At 39.4% G+C, this 22709-nt stretch overlaps 1 protein-coding gene across 14 annotated transcripts in view; it reads right to left on the bottom strand.

Moving 5' to 3' along the window:
• Positions 1 to 1467: 1467 nt before the first annotated feature.
• The window catches only part of LMBR1 (limb development membrane protein 1), a 252099-nt gene continuing 230857 nt past the window's right edge, over positions 1468 to 22709 (bottom strand). For 5 of the 14 annotated variants that reach the window (XM_064275126.1, XM_064275130.1, XM_023539806.2 and 2 more), the window contains 2 exons: positions 10689 to 10850; positions 1472 to 8595 (listed from right to left, as the gene is read on the bottom strand). In XM_064275126.1, coding sequence (XP_064131196.1) covers positions 8510 to 8595; positions 10689 to 10850 — 248 coding nt within the window. In that variant the 3' untranslated portion in view covers positions 1472 to 8509. Of the gene's footprint in view, positions 8596 to 10688; positions 10851 to 22709 lie in introns of all 14 variants that reach the window. The other 9 variants (XM_064275132.1, XM_023539811.2, XM_023539807.2 and 6 more) reach the window with 5 other exon arrangements.

Raw genomic sequence — 22709 nt, forward strand, 5'->3', positions numbered from 1 at the left:
TTATGTGGACAAGCCTTATGTGAAATGGACAAAGCCCCACGTGAAGTGGACAAAGCCTCACGTGAAGTGGACAAAGCCCCACGTGAAGTGGACAAAGCCTCACGCGAACTGGACAGAGCCTCACGTGAAGTGGACAAGGCCTCACGCGAACTGGACAAGGCCTCACGTGAACTGGACAAAGCCCCACGTGAAGTGGACAAAGCCTCACGTGAAGTGGACAAAGCCCCACGTGAAGTGGACAAAGCCTCACGTGAAGTGGACAAAGCCCCACGTGAAGTGGACAAAGCCTCACGTGAAGTGGACAGAGCCTCACGTGAAGTGGACAAGGCCTCACGCGAACTGGACAAGGCCTCACGTGAACTGGACAAGGCCCCACGTGAAGTGGACAAAGCCTCACGTGAAGTGGACAAAGCCCCACGTGAAGTGGACAAAGCCTCACGTGAAGTGGACAAAGCCTCACGTGAAGTGGACAAAGCCCCACGTGAAGTGGACAAGGCCTCACGCGAACTGGACAAGGCCTCACGTGAACTGGACAAGGCCTCACGCGAACTGGACAGAGCCTCGCGAACTGGACAGAGCCTCACGCGAACTGGACAGAGCCTCACGTGAAGTGGACAGAGCCTCACGTGAAGTGGACAAGGCCTCACGCGAACTGGACAAGGCCTCACGTGAACTGGACAAAGCCCCACGTGAAGTGGACAAAGCCTCACGTGAAGTGGACAAAGCCCCACGTGAAGTGGACAAAGCCTCACGTGAAGTGGACAAAGCCTCACGTGAAGTGGACAAAGCCCCACGTGAAGTGGACAAGGCCTCACGCGAACTGGACAAGGCCTCACGCGAACTGGACAAGGCCTCACGCGAACTGGACAGAGCCTCGCGAACTGGACAGAGCCTCACGCGAACTGGACAGAGCCTCACGTGAAGTGGACAGAGCCTCACGTGAAGTGGACAGAGCCTCACGTGAAGTGGACAGAGCCTCACGCGAACTGGACAGAGCCTCACGCGAAGTGGACAGAGCCTCACGTGAAGTGGACAGAGCCTCACGTGAAGTGGACAGAGCCTCACGTGAAGTGGACAGAGCCTCACGCGAAGTGGACAGAGCCTCACGCGAAGTGGACAGAGCCTCACGTGAAGTGGACAGAGCCTCACGTGAAGTGGACAGAGCCTCACGTGAAGTGGACAGAGCCTCACGCGAAGTGGACAGAGCCTCACGCGAAGTGGACAGAGCCTCACGCGAAGTGGACAGAGCCTCACGCGAAGTGGACAGAGCCTCACGTGAAGTGGACAGAGCCTCACGTGAAGTGGACAGAGCCTCACGTGAAGTGGACAGAGCCTCACGCGAAGTGGACAGAGCCTCACATGGACTGGACAGAGCCTCACGCGAAGTGGACAGAGCCTCACGCGAAGTGGACAGAGCCTCACGTGAAGTGGACAGAGCCTCACGTGAAGTGGACAGAGCCTCACGCGAAGTGGACAGAGCCTCACGCGAAGTGGACAGAGCCTCACGCGAAGTGGACAGAGCCTCACATGGACTGGACAGAGCCTGATGTGAACTGGACAAAGCCTTATGCGGTATGGCTTTTAAGGAGACTGCTTCAGTTGTTTCTATAGAACCCCCATGGTTGAAGATTAAAAAGGCTTATTTTAGTCCTTTATAGGGTCTGCTACAACTAATTGAGACATGTTTTTAAATGCTAAGTAATTATCAGAGAACATCTGAATATGACAGCTCACAGTTACTGAGTGCCTAACATTTCAGTTATTGGCTAAGTGTATGACACAGGCCAATCCAATATTGCAAACTGGCTATGGTCGTGATATAGTATTATGTAACATTTCTATGTATAAAATTCAGCAATCTCCCATTACACACTATACATACACCTTATTTTTTTCTCCTTTTAGAAGTCTGGTATAGATAATTATGGGCACTGTTTAATAATCCTGTACCACAGCAGATGGTACTATCCCCATGCACACACAAGAAACCTGAATGAGGAAACAATGAGGACACAAGCTTAGGAAGTGTGAGCTACCTGATAGGCTCACGCACTAGTTAGGTAACAGGGCTAGGAATCAAACCCAGGTGCGCCCAATTCCAAAGCCTGTGTTCTTAACTATTAAGCACCAGTGGCTTGAGGTTCCTCTATCTAAATTCAAACAATGAGAACTTTCAACCCTTGGAAACCTATAGCTGTGGCAAGCTGAGCAGAATCAGTATCTTTAGGAACTGTCCCAAAACCTTTTTCTTTCAAAGCAACCTAGCAATGTTCTTAAAGCCCAGTATCTCACCAGTATTTGCTAATTGGCACATTGTCCCCATTGGACATGGCTTAAAAGAATAACAATTTTTAGATCGTTTAGTCCCTTTTATCAGTTCTTAGAGAACTAAAGATTTTCTTTTCTTACACAGGGTATGTTTGCACAGAGGGACTTCCACGTAAAAATAGGTCATTTCTTCTCATAGCCTGCAAGCCACAAGTAAAATATATCTGAGGAGAAATACTTGTAAAAAGGTTAGGGGCAAGCTCTTGGGAGCCAGCCAGCCTGTGTTTGAATTCTGAGGCCTGTGTCCTTGGGCATGTTACTGTGTGTGCCTCAGTTTCCTCATCTTCAAAATGGGAACAGTAACAGTACCTACTTCACAGGGTTGTTATCAGGATTAAGTATGTTCATATATTTATAGAAATAAACATACACACATATAAAATGCTTAAAACGTCAGACACAAGGAAAGCACTTTAAGTGCTTGCCGCTATTATTATTAAGCACTAAGTTTTATTTTTGCATACTACAAACATAAGATTGGTCTCTTTTTAGAATCTATTCATGTTATCTGCAGTATTAGTTAAATGTTTAGCTATTTAAACAAGAAAGAAATATTTGCTTAAAAATATTGAGTTTATAATACGGCCTAGAAATATGGAAAAAAATGGGACCGCGGCACTGTTTTAATCACCTATCAGCTCACATGACCACTGGGAAGAGATATGGTATTGAAATACTTGGTTATATTTTGCAACACATGACTCATTATCTGGTGTTTGAAAATTCTAAACAAGCTGATAAGGAAAAAATAAACAAAAACAAGGAAAAGGTAAGACTGGAGTTGTACTAACCTATATTCAAATCCAGTTCTTAAACCCACTAGTTGTGTGACTTTACACGTGTCTTAACCTTTCTGCGCTTCAGTTCCTCATCTGTAAGATGGAGACAGGCACTGACCTATTTCTTGGGGTTGTTGTGAGGGCTGAATATGTATGAAGAACAGAACCAAGACCCTTCATTCCCCACTCCCCTTTCCACCACCTGCACTTCAGCATCTTTGATGAGAGATTTCATTTAAGGACTTAAAAGAAAAAAGAAAAGAAAGAAAAAGTGAATCACTCTTTAGACTGAATTAAAGGGTGCAAGAGAGGAAGTAGTGGGAAATCCTGACTAGGGAGGAGAAGGCCAAGCACTGACATCAGTAAAGTCTGTCATCCAAGTGGGGCAGTAAATTCTCCAAGTCTACGGTCACGCTGATACAGAAAACTGAAGGCGGTTCCAAGACACTGTGAAAAAAGCTTGCAGAATCAACGTAAGGGCGGGAGTAGTGTCACATGTCCTTGATTCTAAGGTGTCATTGTTTGTAACATGATTCACTAACATTTTTTCAAAGGGAAACAAAAATACATGAAAGCTTTCAAAAAACGTTTTTAGTAACTGACAACACCTTCTTTCTCAGATGGAAAACCCACGTCTGCATCCAGGCCTCCCTACACTGGAGACTTCCGCTCCTCCACAGTTACACGCAACCCCAGAGGGCATGCCTGTTGTTGGGTCCAGGTTGTCTTCTTTCCTATCGTGAGAATTAAGAGTGTATTACCAAAGATGTCTCAGAGATAACTGGGTTTTGTCTGACTTTCCTATTTGATTTTATTTGGATTTTTTTTTTAAAGTTTTTTTAATTGAATTACACAGAATTGCAAGTTAAATAACTTCTCTTGAAAGTCAGCCGTTCATCACTGGAATGATACGTCTTCAGGGCAGATGGATCAATCACCTAGTTTTAAAATTTTACAATCCATTTTTGAGAATTTGGAAATTTCTACTGATTTTTAGTTACATTGCTTGCATACTCAATAATTTGCACACATGATGCCTTTGTTTCAATGGTATGTGTACTAACAAATTTTTCCTGAATATGAAAAAAACAAAAAAGGTCTTTGTATTAGTTTTTCTTTTAAGAAGTCACGTTTTTCAAACTGAATTCTGCCATCTATTAGGTCAGAAAATAATTCAGTGGTTTGTAGCTACCACTTTAAAAAATAACAATGAAACACAATAGAAAATATCAGTTGGCATCACACATAATAAAAATAGGTGTTGTTTTCTTACATTTCTGTTTTATATGTGTTACGGGTTAAACTGTGTCCTTAAATCCTAACCCCTATACCTGTGGCTGTAATCCCATTAGGGAATAAGGTTTTCTTTTGTTACGTGAAGGTGGCCATATCACTTCTGAGATACGCAAGAGCCCATTAAGCACAGAAGCCAGGAAGCACAGATGGGGAAAGACAGATGCCACAGCACACGGAGATCACAAAACAACCAAGAAATAGAAGCTGAAAAGAGACAATGACCTTCTCCCAGAGAGAAAGCCTTCCCCTAGAACCAGTGCCCTGAATTCAGGCTTCTAGCCTCCTACAACATGAGAAAATAAATTTCTGTTCACTAAAGCCACCCACGTGTGCTATTCTGTCAGAGCAGCCCTAGGAAATGAAGACAATACGTACCCAAGTGTGTATGTGCATGTGTGTGCTGAGACAGTGGAAAACATCGTCCTTACTGTGATAAAAATGTGTGAGAGGCACTGTTGTAAAGGCTTTTGTATGTCAGTGAAGTTGACCAGATGCTAACGGCATTTACTCTTCCCAGAACTCTGGATTACGCTGCTCAGACCACAATGATTAGCTGTTGCTCAGTCCTTCTACTTCTATGGAAGAAATTAGAGAAATCAAACAAATCTAAATAATTCAAAGGATTAAATAAGACACATGCTTTCAATTATTGATGCTACATTTTAAGCTGATCTACCAATACTCCGTAACCAAAAAGAGAAAACATACACTTCTCCCTCTATTCAATACCCTACCAATATAATTATTGCCCTTTATAAAACTGAGATGGAAGTATCCTAAAAATATCCTTAAGTTTTATCCATTATGGTATTCAATATTAAAAAAAAAAAACACATTTTAGTGCTTGTAAACCAAAATATGAAATCACTTTTTATAAAACTTTAATTTCTAAAACATTTTAAAAGTCACACTGAATGTATTTCATAGAAACAAACAAGACCAAATGATAATTTCACAGTATAACTTGTAAACAAAAATAATTTACCAGTGCTTCCAAACATTAAAGTAACATCACACTAATATTTAAAAATTGAAAAATCAATTCTTTGTGTTATGCTCACATTTAAAAAAAGCCTTATAAGAATTCCACCTTTGTGCAGTAAATACCGTGCTAACAACAAAGAGAGCCTATAAGGCTGTCTGAGTGCTTTAAACCCACGTTGCTGGTTGTGATTAGACTAAGCCATCGCTGCGGCCGCAGAGAAGGCCGAGCGCACTCACAGCAGTGAGGCAGATGCTGGTGTTAGGAAGAGCAGCTGTACTCGCCCTTTTAATGCACCTAAGAGTTGAAACAATTCCGAAGGCTTCATCAGTGCCCACTTACACATTCTCCAGTGTAGCAGCGGAAGGAGCTAACATTTTACTCTGTGTGTGTGAGAACTTTCACATACAGTCTCATATTTAGAGCAAGCCTATTTTTATACAGAATATACATAAAACTAAGTAAATAGAATATCTAAGAAATAACTTGGAAAATTGTTGAAAAGTCAATTCGAATGTTATAATCTGTAAAATTTATAATTTTTAAATAATTAATTGAAATGTTGCAGAGTCAATTAATGATAAGAATCTGTGAAGTCTCCTCAAGAAATTTCTCAACTGAGTGCCTAATGCCCTTTGAAAACAGATACTAAAAGTGAGAAAAAATAACAGGACCCATTTGATTTAATGTAGTCACTTAAGCACACCCATTCAATGATAAATGCAACGGCAACTTCAACACTGATTTAACTATTAACATTGGAATCTGTCCTCTGGGGCCGTCCGCCTTCTCTTCATTAGTGTACACACTGCAGTAGAAGAAGACCCCAAGAGTGACCGTTATCAGTCCTCAGTGCCATCCACTTCCGTCACGCGTTTCATACAAACCAGCTTCCAGCATGTGTCCAGTGGAAGCCTCCGTATTTAAGGTCAATCTCTCACTTAAGAGGAAGATTTTTGTAGAGGAAGATCAGGAATATACTGGCTGTTTTTAGAACCTAAAGTAATCGTGATTAAGCAGCAGATCGAGTATTTAACAACCTGTATTTGTTTCCATAAAAGGCATCTGAGAACCACTGTTCAGAATGCCCCTTTCACATTACGCCTCATCCTGTTTAAACAGCAACAAGGACTGCACCCAGTCAGAGTTTCAGGTATTTATAACACATTTTACCAGGTTACTGATCCAAGCCTGGCTCAAGTCCTCAGATGGAAAGAGGCTTTCAAATAAACAAAAAGTTTAAGATGGACATTGAAAAGTTTAATATTTTACTCAAAAGTTTCCAGACAGGTTACAAAAACTCAGGGGCTCTTTCTTTGGCTGTGCCCTGAATGCGGAGTAAGTTAGAAGTGGTGTTAGCATCCTCCTGAGTTCATTTCTCTTCTCCCTTTCACTTGGTCTGCTCAAAGTATGGATTCCAAGTTTCAGTAAAAATTAAAGCTTAAGTAGGTATAATTAACAATGAAATTAGAAAGCAGCCAACTTTTATAAATTTTCTAGGTACACAGATCTTAAGAGATCTGAGAAATTCACAGATAGATAGTAGACTGGTGGTGTTTACCGAATGTTGCTTAGAATCAAAATGTTTTTTTTTTATTTTAAAGCTAAGCTGTATTTCAAAAAGATGAGAAGCTTAAGAAGGAAATAAATGCAGAGGTGTAAGTAAGGCAGAGGTACCCTAGACGGAGCTTATGAATACACAGGTGACTTCTTCTTATTATTTCAGTTGGAAGTTGTGATGTCAAATACATAAGCCTACTTTTTCATAAGTTTCTCAAAAATGACCTTTAATTTCAACAATTTGAGAAAAATGTTCTTTAACTTTTGTCTGAACACAATCTATTGGCATACACATAGTGCACGTGAACATACAAATTTATATAAATTGTGTAACTATGGATCGTGTGCAGATGGGTCCATCCCAGATTTTTTGCATGCAGGATTCTCGGTATTCTATGGTAGTGGGTGGTAACACAGTATAATCTGCATTGATTTCATTCCATGGGCTTAAAGAACCCATCCCAACAATTGGTTACAATTTAGTAATTGAATGACTATCAGATCATGTTACACTACAAACTAGTCTTCCCTCAGGAATGCTGACACCTGTGAGCTTTTGGTGTTAAAGTGGTAACTTTTTATAAGTCTGACATTTAAACTGGCATATACAAAAGTAACCCAAACCCAAAGAATGTGATAAAAGAAGTGGTTTCTACCACTGAGCATTTATATTCTTCATAAAGGTCAAAAAGCACAGAGAAATTAAGAGATTTTTTAAGAAAAAAAAAATCAAGTGTACATATAGCCTATAAGGCAAAATCTAAGTTACAAGTGTGTTCAACACTGGCAACTATACGATGAGAGGTAAGACTGGATTACGCACATAGATGCTTCCATAGACGCATGATTACAGAGCACTTTCTCCCACACCTTATTACACTGTACAATATGAGATATTCTTGGGGCTTTCTACCAAGGCCGATTTTAAAAGAACTTAGTATTTTTCCCTTGGCTTAAAGTCTAATCAATATCATTCTGAAACATAAGTCAGAAGCTCGGCTTTTGTTTTAAGGAAATGAAAAATAAATACACAGTTGTTACAGCTGAAACGCACCCGCCGCAGCCATGACGACATCTTTACGCAATTATTATTGCGTCTGAAAACTGCATTTTTTGCAGAACCTTCACTTACTGTAAAGGATGACTTGTGTGTAGGTTTCTACATTTTGTTAAAATACATAATGAGATTTAAACGAATTCTTAGAAAGTCTCAAAGTATGCCTTTTCTAACATTTTCACTGCAGGCAGAAAGGACTTTTTCTACGGATGATCCTATTTACTGATGCAAGTAAACGTGTCCGTACAAGAATCTGCTGTTTTTTCAGGCTCCACAAATCTCTAGGGAACCTGCATTTGACTGGAAACTACGGAGTCCATCAGAAAGTTAAATTTAACAAAAGATCAGCAATAGCCAAGTTCTTAGCAGATTATGAAAAAAGTGACACTGACAGGCCTGGGCCCTAAATATGAACCAAAACCAGTAGGAAAACACTTCCACGATCCACAGGAATGTCACGAGCTCGCAGTTCTCAGGTCTCTTGGTTGCAGAAAGTTGCTGTGTATCTCACAGTGTTTTCTGACGCCCATTTGCAGAAGGCTTTGTTGTTTCTGAATCTCTTGGAGTATTTGATAAGTGAAGTTTATGAAGCCCTGCAGAAAAATTAACAAAATGGTTAGAAATGATGTAGTGTTGAGTGGTTAGGCAACAGGTAGGGCAGAGGTGTTACAAAACAGAATGTAAAGCTGTAGAGTAGAAAATACAATGCGCCACATCCCCCTCTAGGAGGGAGGGCCTTCTTCCCTGTACTTTCAACTGCTTTCAGAGATGGCCTAAGCTAAAGTGCTGCCAGCAGGAGGTCACGCCCCTTCCCAGGTGGCTGTACCCAGGGACTGAGAGCATATGGGTGGAAAGGCCTGGCCCCTTATCCTCACTTCAGTTGGGCACTGAAGGGTCATCCCATATTCCCAACACCCAAACCAGTCAACTGAGGCCTCTGTTGAGATGGCATCACAGCACAGTTCCTCTGTGTAGCTTCTGCTTCTTTCCTGTCCCTTGCCTTCCTTAGGTGATGATCCCAAGAGCTTTCTCTAATAAACCTCCTCCTGCAATCAACTCCTGACTCCCAGTGAAATCACACTTAAGATCTCACATCATTCAAACACTGCAGGTACTTAACAAGAAACTTTTTCTTTGGGTAAGGAATTATATAAGGCATTGCCCCCTTAGAGTACCCCAAAGAATAACAGAAAATGTTTGGAAAAGAAACAAAACCAATCTATTAGATAGTTTTATACACCACTGAAGAAGTCCACTGCCGCTTGTGATCAGAGTTGACACAAACACACCAGGCCTTTTGCTTCAGGTTAGGTGATATTCTGCTTCCTTAATAAAGGCCTTCTTAGCAAAATGATATCCAGAACATGGAACTCAGACATTAGACTTACTGTGATTCACTTGCAACTATCTCATTGTAGTGAATGGTTAAGTGGAAATTTATCTGAGATTATGGCTAATTAATCTTGCAGAAGTTACAGTAGGCTTAAAAAATAATTTTTAGCTCTAGACATGTAACTAAGGGGACTATTTAATTCCCACTTCATCTTAAAAGTTTTTAATTCAGCCAGCATTATGAAACCTGGGCATTAAAATCCATAAATTATTTGATGCTTCAGCTGAAATGAAATGTAACTGTTTCCTATCAGGCCAATATTTCATCAGCCAACCCCTAACAGGGACAAATTCAAAGTGAGATACATACAGATTATTTGAGATATTTTTTTTCCTTCCAAAGGTCATCTTTTAAAAAAATCAAGGTTGGAAAGGCATGGTGTTGTGAGAAGCTTTATTGCTACTCATATAATTTAATTTATCTGAAAATAGGGCTTTAATGAATCAATCATTACCATTCATAGTAGCTAAAGCCACAATGGAATACTGAGTATAAACATTCAAATTGACGTCTGCTCAGGAAGAGGAGCTCATGTCAGAATTTTCTCAACTAAATCACTGCCTTTCCCTTCTTTCATTATAAAATTACACACTCAAGACCCAAGATAGTTTATAGCAAGTGTCTTATGTTGTCCTGGTATTCTTAAAATAAAACCTGAAATATATTTTGCACTAATATGGGCGTAAGCACAAAAAATACACTTATAGCTTACATGATACCCTTTAGCCAAACTTTACAGTTTTCAGCACTATCACAATGCCTATGACTCAGAGGACACATGATTGATGAAAGCCCTCCTCATCAATGCCAAGACTGCTAATATTTTTATCCTGAATTTTCACTCAGCTTACTAAAGAGAATGGGTCAGCCTGATGCCTGTAACACCCAAGACCTCAAAAAGCTACAGCCAAAAATAATAAGTGATATCACTGCCAAAACGCATGCCTTTGACACATGCGTTCCTCACCACCACCACATCATCGTTATCCTAACAACAGAAGAGCTGATACTGAGTTCTTACAACGTGTCAAGTACTATGCTAAGGCCCTCACAAGAATTATTTCAGTTAATATTCACAACAATCCTAAAAGGTAGAAGATATCACTGCTTTACAAATGGGGACGCTGAGTCCTAAGGAAGTTAAGTAATTTTGCACAAAATCATAACCAATAATCTGACCTCTAAGGTTTAATACATTTGGAAAAATGTGTACGTGGAATTTAAAATTAACTCAGATGTAGAAATCAGTAATTAGCAGAAAGAGAGAAAGACGTCCATAAACCTCGGGATTACCTAGGGCCTTGAAAAGTTCTTCTCGCACAGCAGAAGTGAATTTTCTGACCAGACACAATGTTGTCACAATAGCAAAAAGCAAATTGTAGGATAATACAATATAGAAATTTCCCAGCCAATTAAACCTTCCAAAGTCTCCAAGTAGATCAAATCTAGTGATTCCTGTTAAAAATAAGCAAAATAACCCTTATGAAAATCAGGTAAAATATAAGTTACAAAGTAAGTACAAATCAGATAAATCAAATTCCACGGACTTTCGTTATTTCCATTATGTGTTTGCTAATGAATGAATCCTAGTTTAAAATATATACTTGCTGTCTAGTGGAACAACCTCAAACCAGTTCTCACCTACTTTCATACATGTCCTATTCACTTATAAGTAACGAGCCATGAGGCTAGAATCAATGCCTCTGGTCCCCCGTTTAGAATTCATGCTTTCATTAAAAAGAAACCACTGTGCAACTTAGCCGGGAAGGATGGATGACTCAGCTGAAATTGGGTGACGATAGCTGGAAACATGAAGCAAGGGTTGTTGTTATGAATTGAATTATGTCCCCCCAAAAATGTGTGTTATCAATTTGGCTGGGCCATGATTCCTGGTATTTTGTGATTTTCCTATACATTGTAAATCCTGCCTCTATGATGTTAATAAGGGAGGATGGGTGGCAGCTGTGTTAGTGAGGCAGGACTTAATCTACAAGATTGGATTGTGTCTTGAGGCAATATCTGGAAATATAAAAGAGAGAAGCGAGCAGAGAGACAGGGGAACCTCATACCGCCAAGAAAGCAGTGCCGGGAGCAGAGCGTGTCCTTTGGACCTGGGGTTCCTGCGCAAAGAAGCTCCTAGTCTGGAGGAAGACTGATGAGAAGGCTGACAGAGAGAGAAAGCCTTCCCCTGGAGCTGACACCATGAATTTGGACTTTCAGCCTACTTTATTGTAAAGAGATAAATTTCTCTGTTAAAGCCATCCACTTGGGGTATGTCTATTACAGCAGCACGAGATGACTAGGACAGCTGTTACGGAAAAAAACAGTAGAGTAAGCCTTCAACCCTCCCACCCTCTGGCTCCCGCTGCTGCTCCGCTATGGGGAACGTTCTTTCTCCAGGTTTCCACACTGCTTGTCCCCACTTTTCATTCAGGTCTCTGCTCAAAGGTGACCAGAGAGGGCAGCCCCGACTCCCCTGCCTAAATCAACTAAACCTATCCTAATGGATGGTTCTCGATCCTAATTATCTTCTTCTTAGCACATATTACTTGAAATAATTTTTCCCCTTTTTTTGCTTTATTTATTATCTACTTTCCCCAGTAGAATGTCCATCAATGAGGACAGGGACTTTGTCTTTTTCACTCCTATAATCCCAATGTGCAGAGCAATGCCTTACAGATGCTTAATATTTATTATATAAATAATGAATAAATAGGGTGATTCTTTTCAGGAAAATACTACACTATCAATCTGAACTGGATGCCACAGGCTTGTCGTAAAATGGCAAAGCCAGAAACACAGAGGAGTATGTAAAGTTACTTATGTTCGGCCACATATCAAAAGAAAAATACTTTTACTTTTATTTAAAAACCAATTTATTCATTCAATCCATGAGCATTTCTTCAGGAGCAGTACTTACTGGAAATACTGTGTAAAGGGCAGGATTTTTCTAACCATTAATTAATAAGTAAGTAAAACACACCATGCAACATTCGGGGAAGGTGCACCCTCTAACAGGGGGGTTGTGTTTCCAGGACGTCTCAGGCTGACCTCACAGACAGAAACCCAGGACTCCTGTGAAGTGCTGCCACAGCTGCCCTGAGGCACTCGACAAAATACCAGATCACAGGGACCTGTTCTAAAGGCATTGTTGTTTCAAACATCATGTATATATTTTCTAAATCTGACGGTGACTGAATAAAACAGAGATGATCCTGCACACACATACAGCTCTTCAACACTGAACATCTTCTATAAAGGCTGGATGGAAAAAAACCCATAGAAACAATCATTTTTATAACGTCTATCTGAGAGATTTTTGTCACAGGGAATAATTAAATTGTACCAACATGCAGGTAAAATTAACTTAAAGCTTTAACACTTATATAAATGTATATATACTTCAAAATATTTCTAGAGAAAAGCATAAAATTTAAAATACTGCTAACTCTAAGAAAGATTAAATTATTAAATGGTGTTATTTAACTTTCCTAGTCAAATACCTAAATGCTAATTCAGAAGCTCAATTCTTTGAAAGATAAATAAAATATATACTAATTAAGAAGCTAAGTCAGTTAAGCATAAGGCCACATTATCTAGCTTGTCTATCAATTATAAAATACTCTTCAAAAGGCACATCACTTCCCCCCAAGAGGATTCCATTAAAAATGTTTTATGCATATTTCTTAAATAAAGACCTTTCTCTATGCACACCTATAAAAGAACTAATGTTTAGAACAAAACCTGGTTGCAAGAAAGAGCTGGTTACTCCACTGGCAATATGAGTCAATAGAATTTATGTTCTTCAGCTCACCTGAGTCAATTTTTACTTTTAGAAAGCATATTCATGTTCTTAAACCAGAAAGAAGAGGGAGTTTACAGAGCCTGACGTACTAAAGGGATCATTAAAGAAACTTAATCAATGAATTGTATACGTTGGTATATTATGCAAATGGTATATTATGCAAATGGCAGATATGTATGGCTTTAATGTAAGATTGCCAAAAAGAATACATATGTCTTGTCACAAAAAAACAAATTTATAAACGAAATCCTCTTTCATGAAACACTACGGTTAACATTTTTTCCCTGTGAACTCTCACAACAGTTGCTTAAATTATTGTCATGTCTAGGTTTTTAAAATCCCTTCTCTCAACTGGACTTTTGAAATAATTTTATCTAAGACATTGTCAAAATAAACATGACTGAAAAATATACAATAATAAAATCTACAAATAAAAGCTTTTAAAATCATTAAAGATTAATGTAAATAAGCTCACTGTCAATTGTTTTATTCACTCATAAACAAAGTCATTCTGAAATTAAAGAAAGGCTTCACTTTTGAAGTGGAATGGAAGATGACATTTTTAAAGCAAAGACTTTCACTTTTGACCAATCTTACCATGGACATATATTTTCATTAAATTATATTAGAAATATGTTTATTGAATTTTGGTTTCAGGCAGAATGGAATAAAGGGGACCAGATTTCCCCTCCCATCTGAATCAACTAAAAAACAGGACAAAATATATGGAACAATGGTTTTCTGGACACTGCACATCAGAGAATGAAGGTCAGTGATCCCTGAGAGACAGGAAACAAAGAAGATGAGCCCTTTGATTGTGAAAATTTATTGACAAGAGAGAGGTTCCAGGCCACTGTGCAGAGAGAAGGAAAAGAGAGAGTCTGGCAATCTCCCTGAGTTGAAGAGCTGGAGCTTGGTGGCAAGGTTTTAGAATTCACAGGCAGAGTACTTGAGAGGAGAGGGCTGCACACAGAGAAAACTCTGGAGATTTGCGGAGGGTCCCTGTTGAGTATTCAGCAGAGAACTGGCCAATGCATGCTTGTGAGAAAACTACCAAACCAGAAATGACACAGATGATAGAATTAGGAGTCAGGACATTAAAACAGTTATTATAACTATACTCCTTATATTCCAGAAGTGAGAGTGAAGATTGAGCTTGTTAAGTAGAGACACAGAAGATATTAACAGACCCAAACTGACCTTCTAAAGATGAAAATTAAAATATCAGATACGAAAAATATACTAGATGGAATTAATGTCAGATTAGACACTGCAGAATAAGAGATTAGTAAACCTGAAGACCTATCAATAGAAACTATTAAAAATAAAACAGAAAGCAAAAGAAAAATGTGAACAGAGTATCAGTGAACTGCAAATTAATTTCAAATGACTGGTATACTTGCAATTACAATCCCTGAATGAGAAGAGAGAGAGGAGAGGCAAGAAAAAATTATCTGAAGAACTGATGACTGAAAATTTTCCTATTTGATGAAAATTATACACCTACAGATCAAAGAAACTCAATGAAATCAAAGAACAAAAAATCTAAAGAAAATTATACCAAAAAAAAAAAGCACATCATAAATTGCTTAAAATCAATGATGAGGAAAATAATCTCAGAAGCAGCCAAAAGAGGGGAGAGAAAAAAATAGATGAAATATTCATACAGAAGATCAGTGATAATAAATACAGCAGATTTTGTTTCAAAATTTATGCAAATGAGAATAGTGGAGAAACATCTTTAAAGTATTAAAGGAAAAAATACTAATCTAAAATTCCATACCCAGCAAAAAATACCTTTCAAAAACAAGACAAAATAAAGACATTTCATACAAAAGTTGAAAAAATTCATCACCAGCAGATATACAAGGAACGTTAAAGAAAGTCCTTCAGGAGCTGGACCCAACATGGCGCTATAGACAGAAGTACCGTGCCGTCCCTATGCAGCAAAGACCCAAAAAACTAAGTAAAACAGATACAAATGTCAATCCTGAAACCCTAAGCACCAAATGAAGGAATAAAGAACTCAATCAAGCACCAAACAGAGTAAGAAACTGACAGAACAGAGAATGAAGACAGCTAGGTCCTCTACCACTTAACATGGCACGGATTCGCCATCTTGGACGACAGCCACAAAGGAACACAGACAGAGAGTTTGGGAAGGCAACTTGACAGAGTTCCAAACAGGAGACAGAGCACCTGGTAACCAGGTATACGTGCTCTCACACTCCCTACCCTTCTTCTATGTGGCCTCCACTGCCTTCCAACGGGCCAGTGTCGCTTAGCCGGAGAGACACGAGCTCACTGCCACAGGGGCCCGCTCAGCTCCCACCAGCCGAACCTGTCAGTGCCATTTGTTTGTTTGTTTTTTTAGATATAGCTGATTTTTTTTTTTTTTTTTTTTGCTTTTTATGTTGCTTCTCTCTCTCCCTTCCTTCTCTTCCTTTCACCTGCCCATCTAACCCCATGTGCCATCTCATCCCCTCCTTGATGGGCTGTGATTTTGTGGTTTGCTTGCTTTTTAAAATTTTTTTTCTTTTTCTCTGTTTCTTCTCTCTCTTTCCTTTTCTTCCTTTCCTTTCTCCTGCCAACCGAGCCGTGTTCACCAACCTCACCCATTCTTCGGGGGCTGTGCTGAACCGCTCAGCTGGAGAGTATTGTGCCCACAAATGAGCAAATGACAACAAACATGCCCAGCCCACCTACCCAGACATAACCAAATAAGACAAAAAATAGATGAAATAAGCAAATCTACAATCAATAAACAAAGAAAATAATTCCTAAATGTCCTGAAGACAGCAGACAATATCAAAACATTAAAGAACAGGACAGGATAGCTCTAGAAAATGTCTAAAATAAAACACCAGATGCCCTTTCAGTAGAAGAAAAAACACTGGAACTACATGATAGGAATGCAAATCTCTAATATTTAGGATTCTTCAACAATGAAGGAAAATGCAGACAAAAATAAGGAAAAAATAGACAAAATCATGGAAAAGACAGATAAAGCAATGGAAGAATTCAGGAAAATAATACAGGGAAAAAAAGCCAAAAAAAGACAAACAACAAGAAATTAAACAAAAACAGCAATTAGAAATCCAAAAGATAAACAACAAGATTTCAGAAATGGACAATGCCATATAAGGTTTTAGGAACAAATGTGAAACAATGGACGACAGGATCAGCAAAACTGAATACAAACCCTTGGATACCACTTTTTTGAGGAAAAATCAGAGAAAAGAATGAAAAATGAAGAAACTCTGAGAACGATGTGGGATACAATCAAAAGGAAAAATTTTCGTGTGATCGGAGTTCCAGAACAGAGAGAGGATCACTGGAGATTTGCTAACAGAAAATTTCCCTAATATCAGGAAAGATGAAAAGCTGATCATCCAAGAAGCTCAATGAACCCCATAGAGGATAGATCCTATCTTAGTCATCTAGTGCTGCTATAACAGAAATATCACAAGAGATATTCTCTTTGTGATATGTGATATCACAAAAAGAAATTTATTCTCTCACAGTCTAGTAGGTTACAAGTCCAAATTCAGGGCGTCAGCTCCAGGGAAAGGCTTTCTCTCTCTGTTGGCCCTGGAGGAAGATCCTTGTCCTCGATCTTCCCCTGGTCGAGGAGCTTTTCAGGCACAGGGACCTCGTGTTCAAAAGGCACATTCTGCTACTGGTGCTGCTTTCTTGGTGGTATGAGGTCCCCGGCCCTCTGCTTGCTTCCCTCTCCTTTTATCTCTTGAGAGATAAAAGGTGGTACAGGCCACACCCCAGGGAAACTCCCTTTACCTTGGATCAGGGAAGTGACCTGAGTGAGGGCGGTATTACAATCCCACCCTAATCCTCTCAACATAAAATTACAATCACAAAACGGAGGACAACCATACAACACTGAGAATCATGGCCTAACCAATTTGATATACAGATTTTTGGGGGGGACATAATTTAATCCATGACGGACTCCAAAAGAAAATCACCAAGACACAACATAATCACACTCACTAAAACCAAAGACAAAAAAGAATCCTGAGAGCAGCTCGAGAAAGACAAAAAGTCACAGAGGGGAAACAGTAAGACTAAGCTCTGCTTACTCAGTAGAAATCACGCATACAAGAAGGCAATGGGATGACATACATAAAACCTTGAAAGAAAAAAAACTGCCAGCTAAGAATAATATATTCTGCAAACTCTCACTCAAATATGATGGCGAAATTAGGATGTTTCTAGATAAACTCAAATTAAAGGACTATGTAAAAACAAAACTGTCTTAAGCTGGGTTCTCTAGAGAAGCAAAACCAGCACAGCATATAAATATACATACAGGGAGAGATTTACATCAAGTAAATGGCTCACACAGTTGTACAGGCTGCAATGTCCCCAGTCCGTAGATGAGCATAGAGGCTTCTCCTGATTCACGCAGCCATAGGGCTGGCTTACCAAAGGTCGGCAGGTCAGAGAGCAGCGCACTTGCTCACAGGCTGCGAAGACTGATGAAACCCAAGATGAGCAAGCAAGACAGCAGGTAAGCTGCTAGCTCCAGTCCTAAGAACCAGAGGTCAGACGAACAGGAGCCAGTTGCAGGATCCCGAACAAGAAAAACCCCTTGAACGTTTCCAGGAAATTCACCTATGTACACACCCAATGAAAATCTCCTTCAACTGACTGGTTACTCATAGAAGATTCCATCATGGGGATGATCACATATTAAATCTCAACAGAGAAGTGATCACAACATTATAAAACTGCCAAAACATTGAGAATCTCAGCCCAGCCAAGCTGACACACAATCTTAACCATCATAGTCCACCCCTTGCCAGCGTGGCACCTGTACACATCTCCTTAAACCATATATACTCTCTGAATAAAGACAATTATAAAATCGTACTTGGGCCTAACATGATATAACACACATATACCCAAAAACGCACTAGCCCTTTTACATCTTATATTTTATAAGTGAAGAAAACAAAAATATTTGATGCACACATACAAAGCAGAAATACTCATACCAATTATATTCCTCGTTTCTGCAATGGGTAACATGGCCATAACTGGTGTTTACAACTATCTTCTTCCACCACCCATTCCCAATTCCCTTTACCCTCAGTTGGTCATGGTTGTTTGCCTGGTGGGGTGACCCAAACCTTCATTTCTGAAGGGTCTGAGCCAATAGTAGTCATGTTGGAATGTGGTTGCTGTAGTTTACCATTGACTTTAATCACAGGGAATGGTAGTACTAAGAGATGCCCTAAGGGATCTCCTGCAGTCCGGGCACACTCTTCCTTACCTACAGTATGGAATGTCACTCTGATTTCCTGTTGGTAATCAGGATCAAGCACATCAGCCAGTATGGTAACTCCCTTCTTTGTCTGTTGATACAGAAGCAAAAGGAGCCCAAAATGGCCATGTGGCATCCTATTTTTTTTTTTTTAATTTTTATTGTGCTTTCAGTGAAAGTTTACAAATCAAGTCAGTCTCTCACACAAAAACTTATATACGCCTTGCTACATACTCCCAATTGCTCTCACCCTAATGATACAGCCCACTCCCTCCACTCTTTCTTTTCGTATCCATTTTACCAGCTTCTAACCCCCTCTACCCTCTCATCTCCCTTCCAGGCAGGAGATGCCAACACAGTCTCAAGAGACCGCCTAATCCAAGAAGCTCACTCCTCACCAGCATCCCTATCCATCCCATTGTCCTGTCCAATCCCTGTCTGAAGAGTTGGTTTTGGGAATGGTTCCTGTCCTGGGCCAACAGAAGGTCTGGGGACCATCACCACCGGGGTCCTTCTAGTCTCAGTCAGACCATTAAGTCCGGTCTTTTTATGAGAATTTGGGGTCTGCATCCCACTGCTCTCCTGGCTCCCTCAGGGGTTCTCTGTTGTATTCCCTGTCAGGGCAGTCATCGGTTGTAGCCAAGCACCATCTAGTTCTTCTAGTCTCAGGCTGATGTAGTCTCTGGTTCATGTGGCCCTTTCTGCCTCTTGGGTTTATAATCACCTTGTATCCTTGATGTTCTTCACTCTTTGATCCAGGTGGGTTGAGACCAATTGATGCATCTTAGATGACTGCTTGCTAGTGTTTAAGACCCCAGACACCACTCCCCACAGTGGGATGAAGAATGTTTTCTTATTAGATTTTATTACGCCAATTCACATAGATGTCCCCTGAAACCATGGTCCCCCCAAACTCCCGCCCCTGCTATGCTGGCCTTTGAAGCATTTAGTTTATTCAGGAAACTTCTTTCCTTTTGGTTTAGCCCAGTTGTGCTGACCTCACCTGTACTGTGTGTCTTTCCTGTCACCTAAAATAGTGATCTACTATCTAATTAGTGAACACTCTTCTCCCACCCTACCTCCCTCACCCCCTCTTGTAACTATGAAAGGATATTTTCTTCTCTGTTTAAACTATTTCTCTGTTTCTTATAACTATTTCACTGTTCTTATAACAGTGGTCTGGGTACAATATTTGTCCTTTTGCAACTAATTTCATTCAGCAGGATGCCTTCCAGATTCCTCCGTGTTATGAAATGTTTCACGGATTCATCACTGTTCCTTATCGATGTATAGTATTCCACTGTATGAATAACCCACTAAACACCCACTGCCATCGAGTCGATTCCAACTCATATTATATGAATATGCCATAATTTATTTATCCATTCATCCATTGATGGACACCTTGGTTGATTCCATCTTTTTGCTACTATAAACAGTGCTGCAATGAACATGGGTGTGCATGTATCTGTTCGTGTAAAGGCTCTTATCTCTCCAGAATATATTCCAAGGAGTGGGATTGCTGGATTGTATGGTAGTTCTATTTCTAGTTTTTTAAGGAAGCGCCAAATCGATTGCCAAAGTGGCTATACCATTTTACATTCCCACCAGCAGTGTATAAGTGTTCTAGTCTCTCCACAGCCTCTCCAACATTTATTATTTTGTGTTTTTTCGATTAATACCAGCCTTGTTGGAGTGAGATGAAATCTCATTGTAGTTTCGATTTGCATTTCTCTAATGGCTAATGATCGTGAGCATTTCCTCATGTATCTGGTAGCTACCTGAATGTCTTCATTAGTGAAGTGTCTCTTCATATCTTTTGACCATTTTTTAATTGGGTTGTCTTTTTGTCGTTGAGTTTTTGCAGTATCATGTAAATTTTAGAGGTCAGGTGCTGATCAGAAATGTCACAGCTAAAAACTTTTTCCCAGCCTGTAAGTAGTCTTTTTACTCTTTTGGTGACGTCTTTGGATGAGCATATAGGTGTTTGATTTTTGGAGCTCCCAGTTATCTACTTTTTCTTCTGCATTGTTACTAATGTTTTGTATACTGTTTATGCCATGTATTAGGGCTCCTAACGTTGTCCCTATTTTTTCTTCCATGATCCTTATCGTTTTAGATTTTATATTTAGGTCTTTGATCAATTTTGAGTTAGTTTTTGTGCATGGAGTGAGGTATGGATCTTGTTTCATTTTTTTGCAGATGGATATCCAGTTATGCCAGCAGCATTTGTTAAAAAGACTGTCTTTTCCCCATTCAGCTGTTTTGTCGCCTTTGTCAAATATCAACTACCCATAAGTGGATGGATTTAACTCTCGATTCTCGGTTCTGTTCCATTGGTCTATGTATCTGTTGTTGTACCAGTACCAGGCTGTTTTGACTACTGTGGCGGTATAATAGGTTCTAAAATCAGGTAGAGTAAGGCCTCCCACTTTGTCCTTCTTTTTCAGTAATGCTTTACTTCTCCGGGACCTCTTTCCCTTCCATATGAAATTGGTGATTTGTTTCTCCATCTCATTAAAAAATGTCGTTGGAATTTGGATCGGAATTACATTAAATCTATAGATCGCTTTTGGAAGAATATTTTTACAATGTTAAGTCTTCCTATCCATGAGCACAAGGTATGTTTTTCCACTTACGTAGGTATCTTTTGGTTTCTTGCAGTAGTGTCTTGAAGTTTTATTTCTGTAAGTCTTTTACATCTCTGGTAACATTTATTCCAAAGTATTTTATCTTCTTGGGGGCTACTGTAAACGGTATTGATTTGATGATTTCACCTTATTATTATTATTTTTTTTTTTTGGCGTAGAGGAATACAACTGATTTTTGTATGTTTATCTTGTATCCCGATACTCTGCTGAACTCTTCTATTAGTTTCAGTAGTTTTCCTGAGGATTCCTTAGGGTTTTCTGCGTATAAGAACATGTCATCTGCAAATAGAGATATTTTTACTCCTTCCTTGCCAATCTGGATGCCCTTTATTTCTTTATCTAGCCTAATTGCTCTGGCTAGGACCTCCAGCACAATGTTGAATAAGAGTGGTGATAAAGGGCATCCATGTCTGGTTCCTGTTCTCAAGGGGAATGCTTCCAGAATCTCTCCATTTAGGATGATGTTGGCTGTTGCTTTGTATAAATGCCCTTTATAATGCTGAGGAATTTTCCTTTTATCCCTATTTTGCTGAGAGTTTTTAATCATGAATGAGTGTTGAACTTTGTCAAATGCCTTTTCTGCATCAATTGATAAAATCATGTGGTTTTTGTCTTTTGTTTTATTTATATGATGGATTACATTGTTTTTCTAATGTTGAACCATCCCTGCATACCTGGTATGAATCCCACTTGGTCATGGTGAATTATCTTTTTGATACGTTGTTGAATTCCATTGGCTAGAATTCTGTTGAGGATTTTTGCATCCAAGTTTATGAGGGATATAGGTCTGTAATTTTCTTTTTGTGTGGCGTCATTACCTGGTTTTGGTATCAGGGATATGGTGGCTTCATAGAATGAGTTTGGGAGTATTCTTTTCTATGCTCTGAAATACCTTTAGTAGTAGTGGTGTTAAGCCTTCTCTAAAAGATTGGTAAAACTCTGCAATGAAGCAGTCCGGGCCAAGGCTTTTTTCTGTTGGGAGTTTTTTGATTACCTTTTCAATCTCTTCTTTTGTTATGGGTCTATTTAGTTGCTTTACCTCTGTTTGTGTTAGTTTAGGTAGGTAGTGTGTTTGTAGGAATTCGTCCATTTCTTCTAGGTTTTCAAATTTGTTAGAGTAGAATTTTTCATAGTAATCTCATATGATTCTTTTAATTTCAGTTGGGTGTGTTGTAATATCACCCATCTCATTTCTTATTTGGGTTATTTGCTTCCTCTCCTATTTTTCTTTTGTTGGATTGGTCAATGGTTTATGAATTCTGTTGATTTTTTCAAAGAACCAGCTTTTGGTTTTGTTAATTCTTTCAGCTATTTTCCTGTTTTCTATTTCATTCAGTTCTGCTCTAATTATTATTATTTGTTTTCTTCTGGTGCTTGAGGGTTTCTTTTGTTGCTCTCTTTCTCTTTGTTCAAGTTGTAGGGATGATTTTGGCCCTTTCTTCTTTTAGGATGTGGTCATTTATTGATATAAATTGGCCTCTGAGCACTGCTTTCTCTGTGTCCCAAAGGTTCTGATAGGAAGTGTTTTCATTCTCACTGGATTCTCTGAATTTCTTTATTCCCTCCTCAATGTC

Source organism: Loxodonta africana, chromosome 22, assembly GCF_030014295.1.
Source record: "Loxodonta africana isolate mLoxAfr1 chromosome 22, mLoxAfr1.hap2, whole genome shotgun sequence".
Taxonomy (NCBI): domain Eukaryota; kingdom Metazoa; phylum Chordata; class Mammalia; order Proboscidea; family Elephantidae; genus Loxodonta; species Loxodonta africana.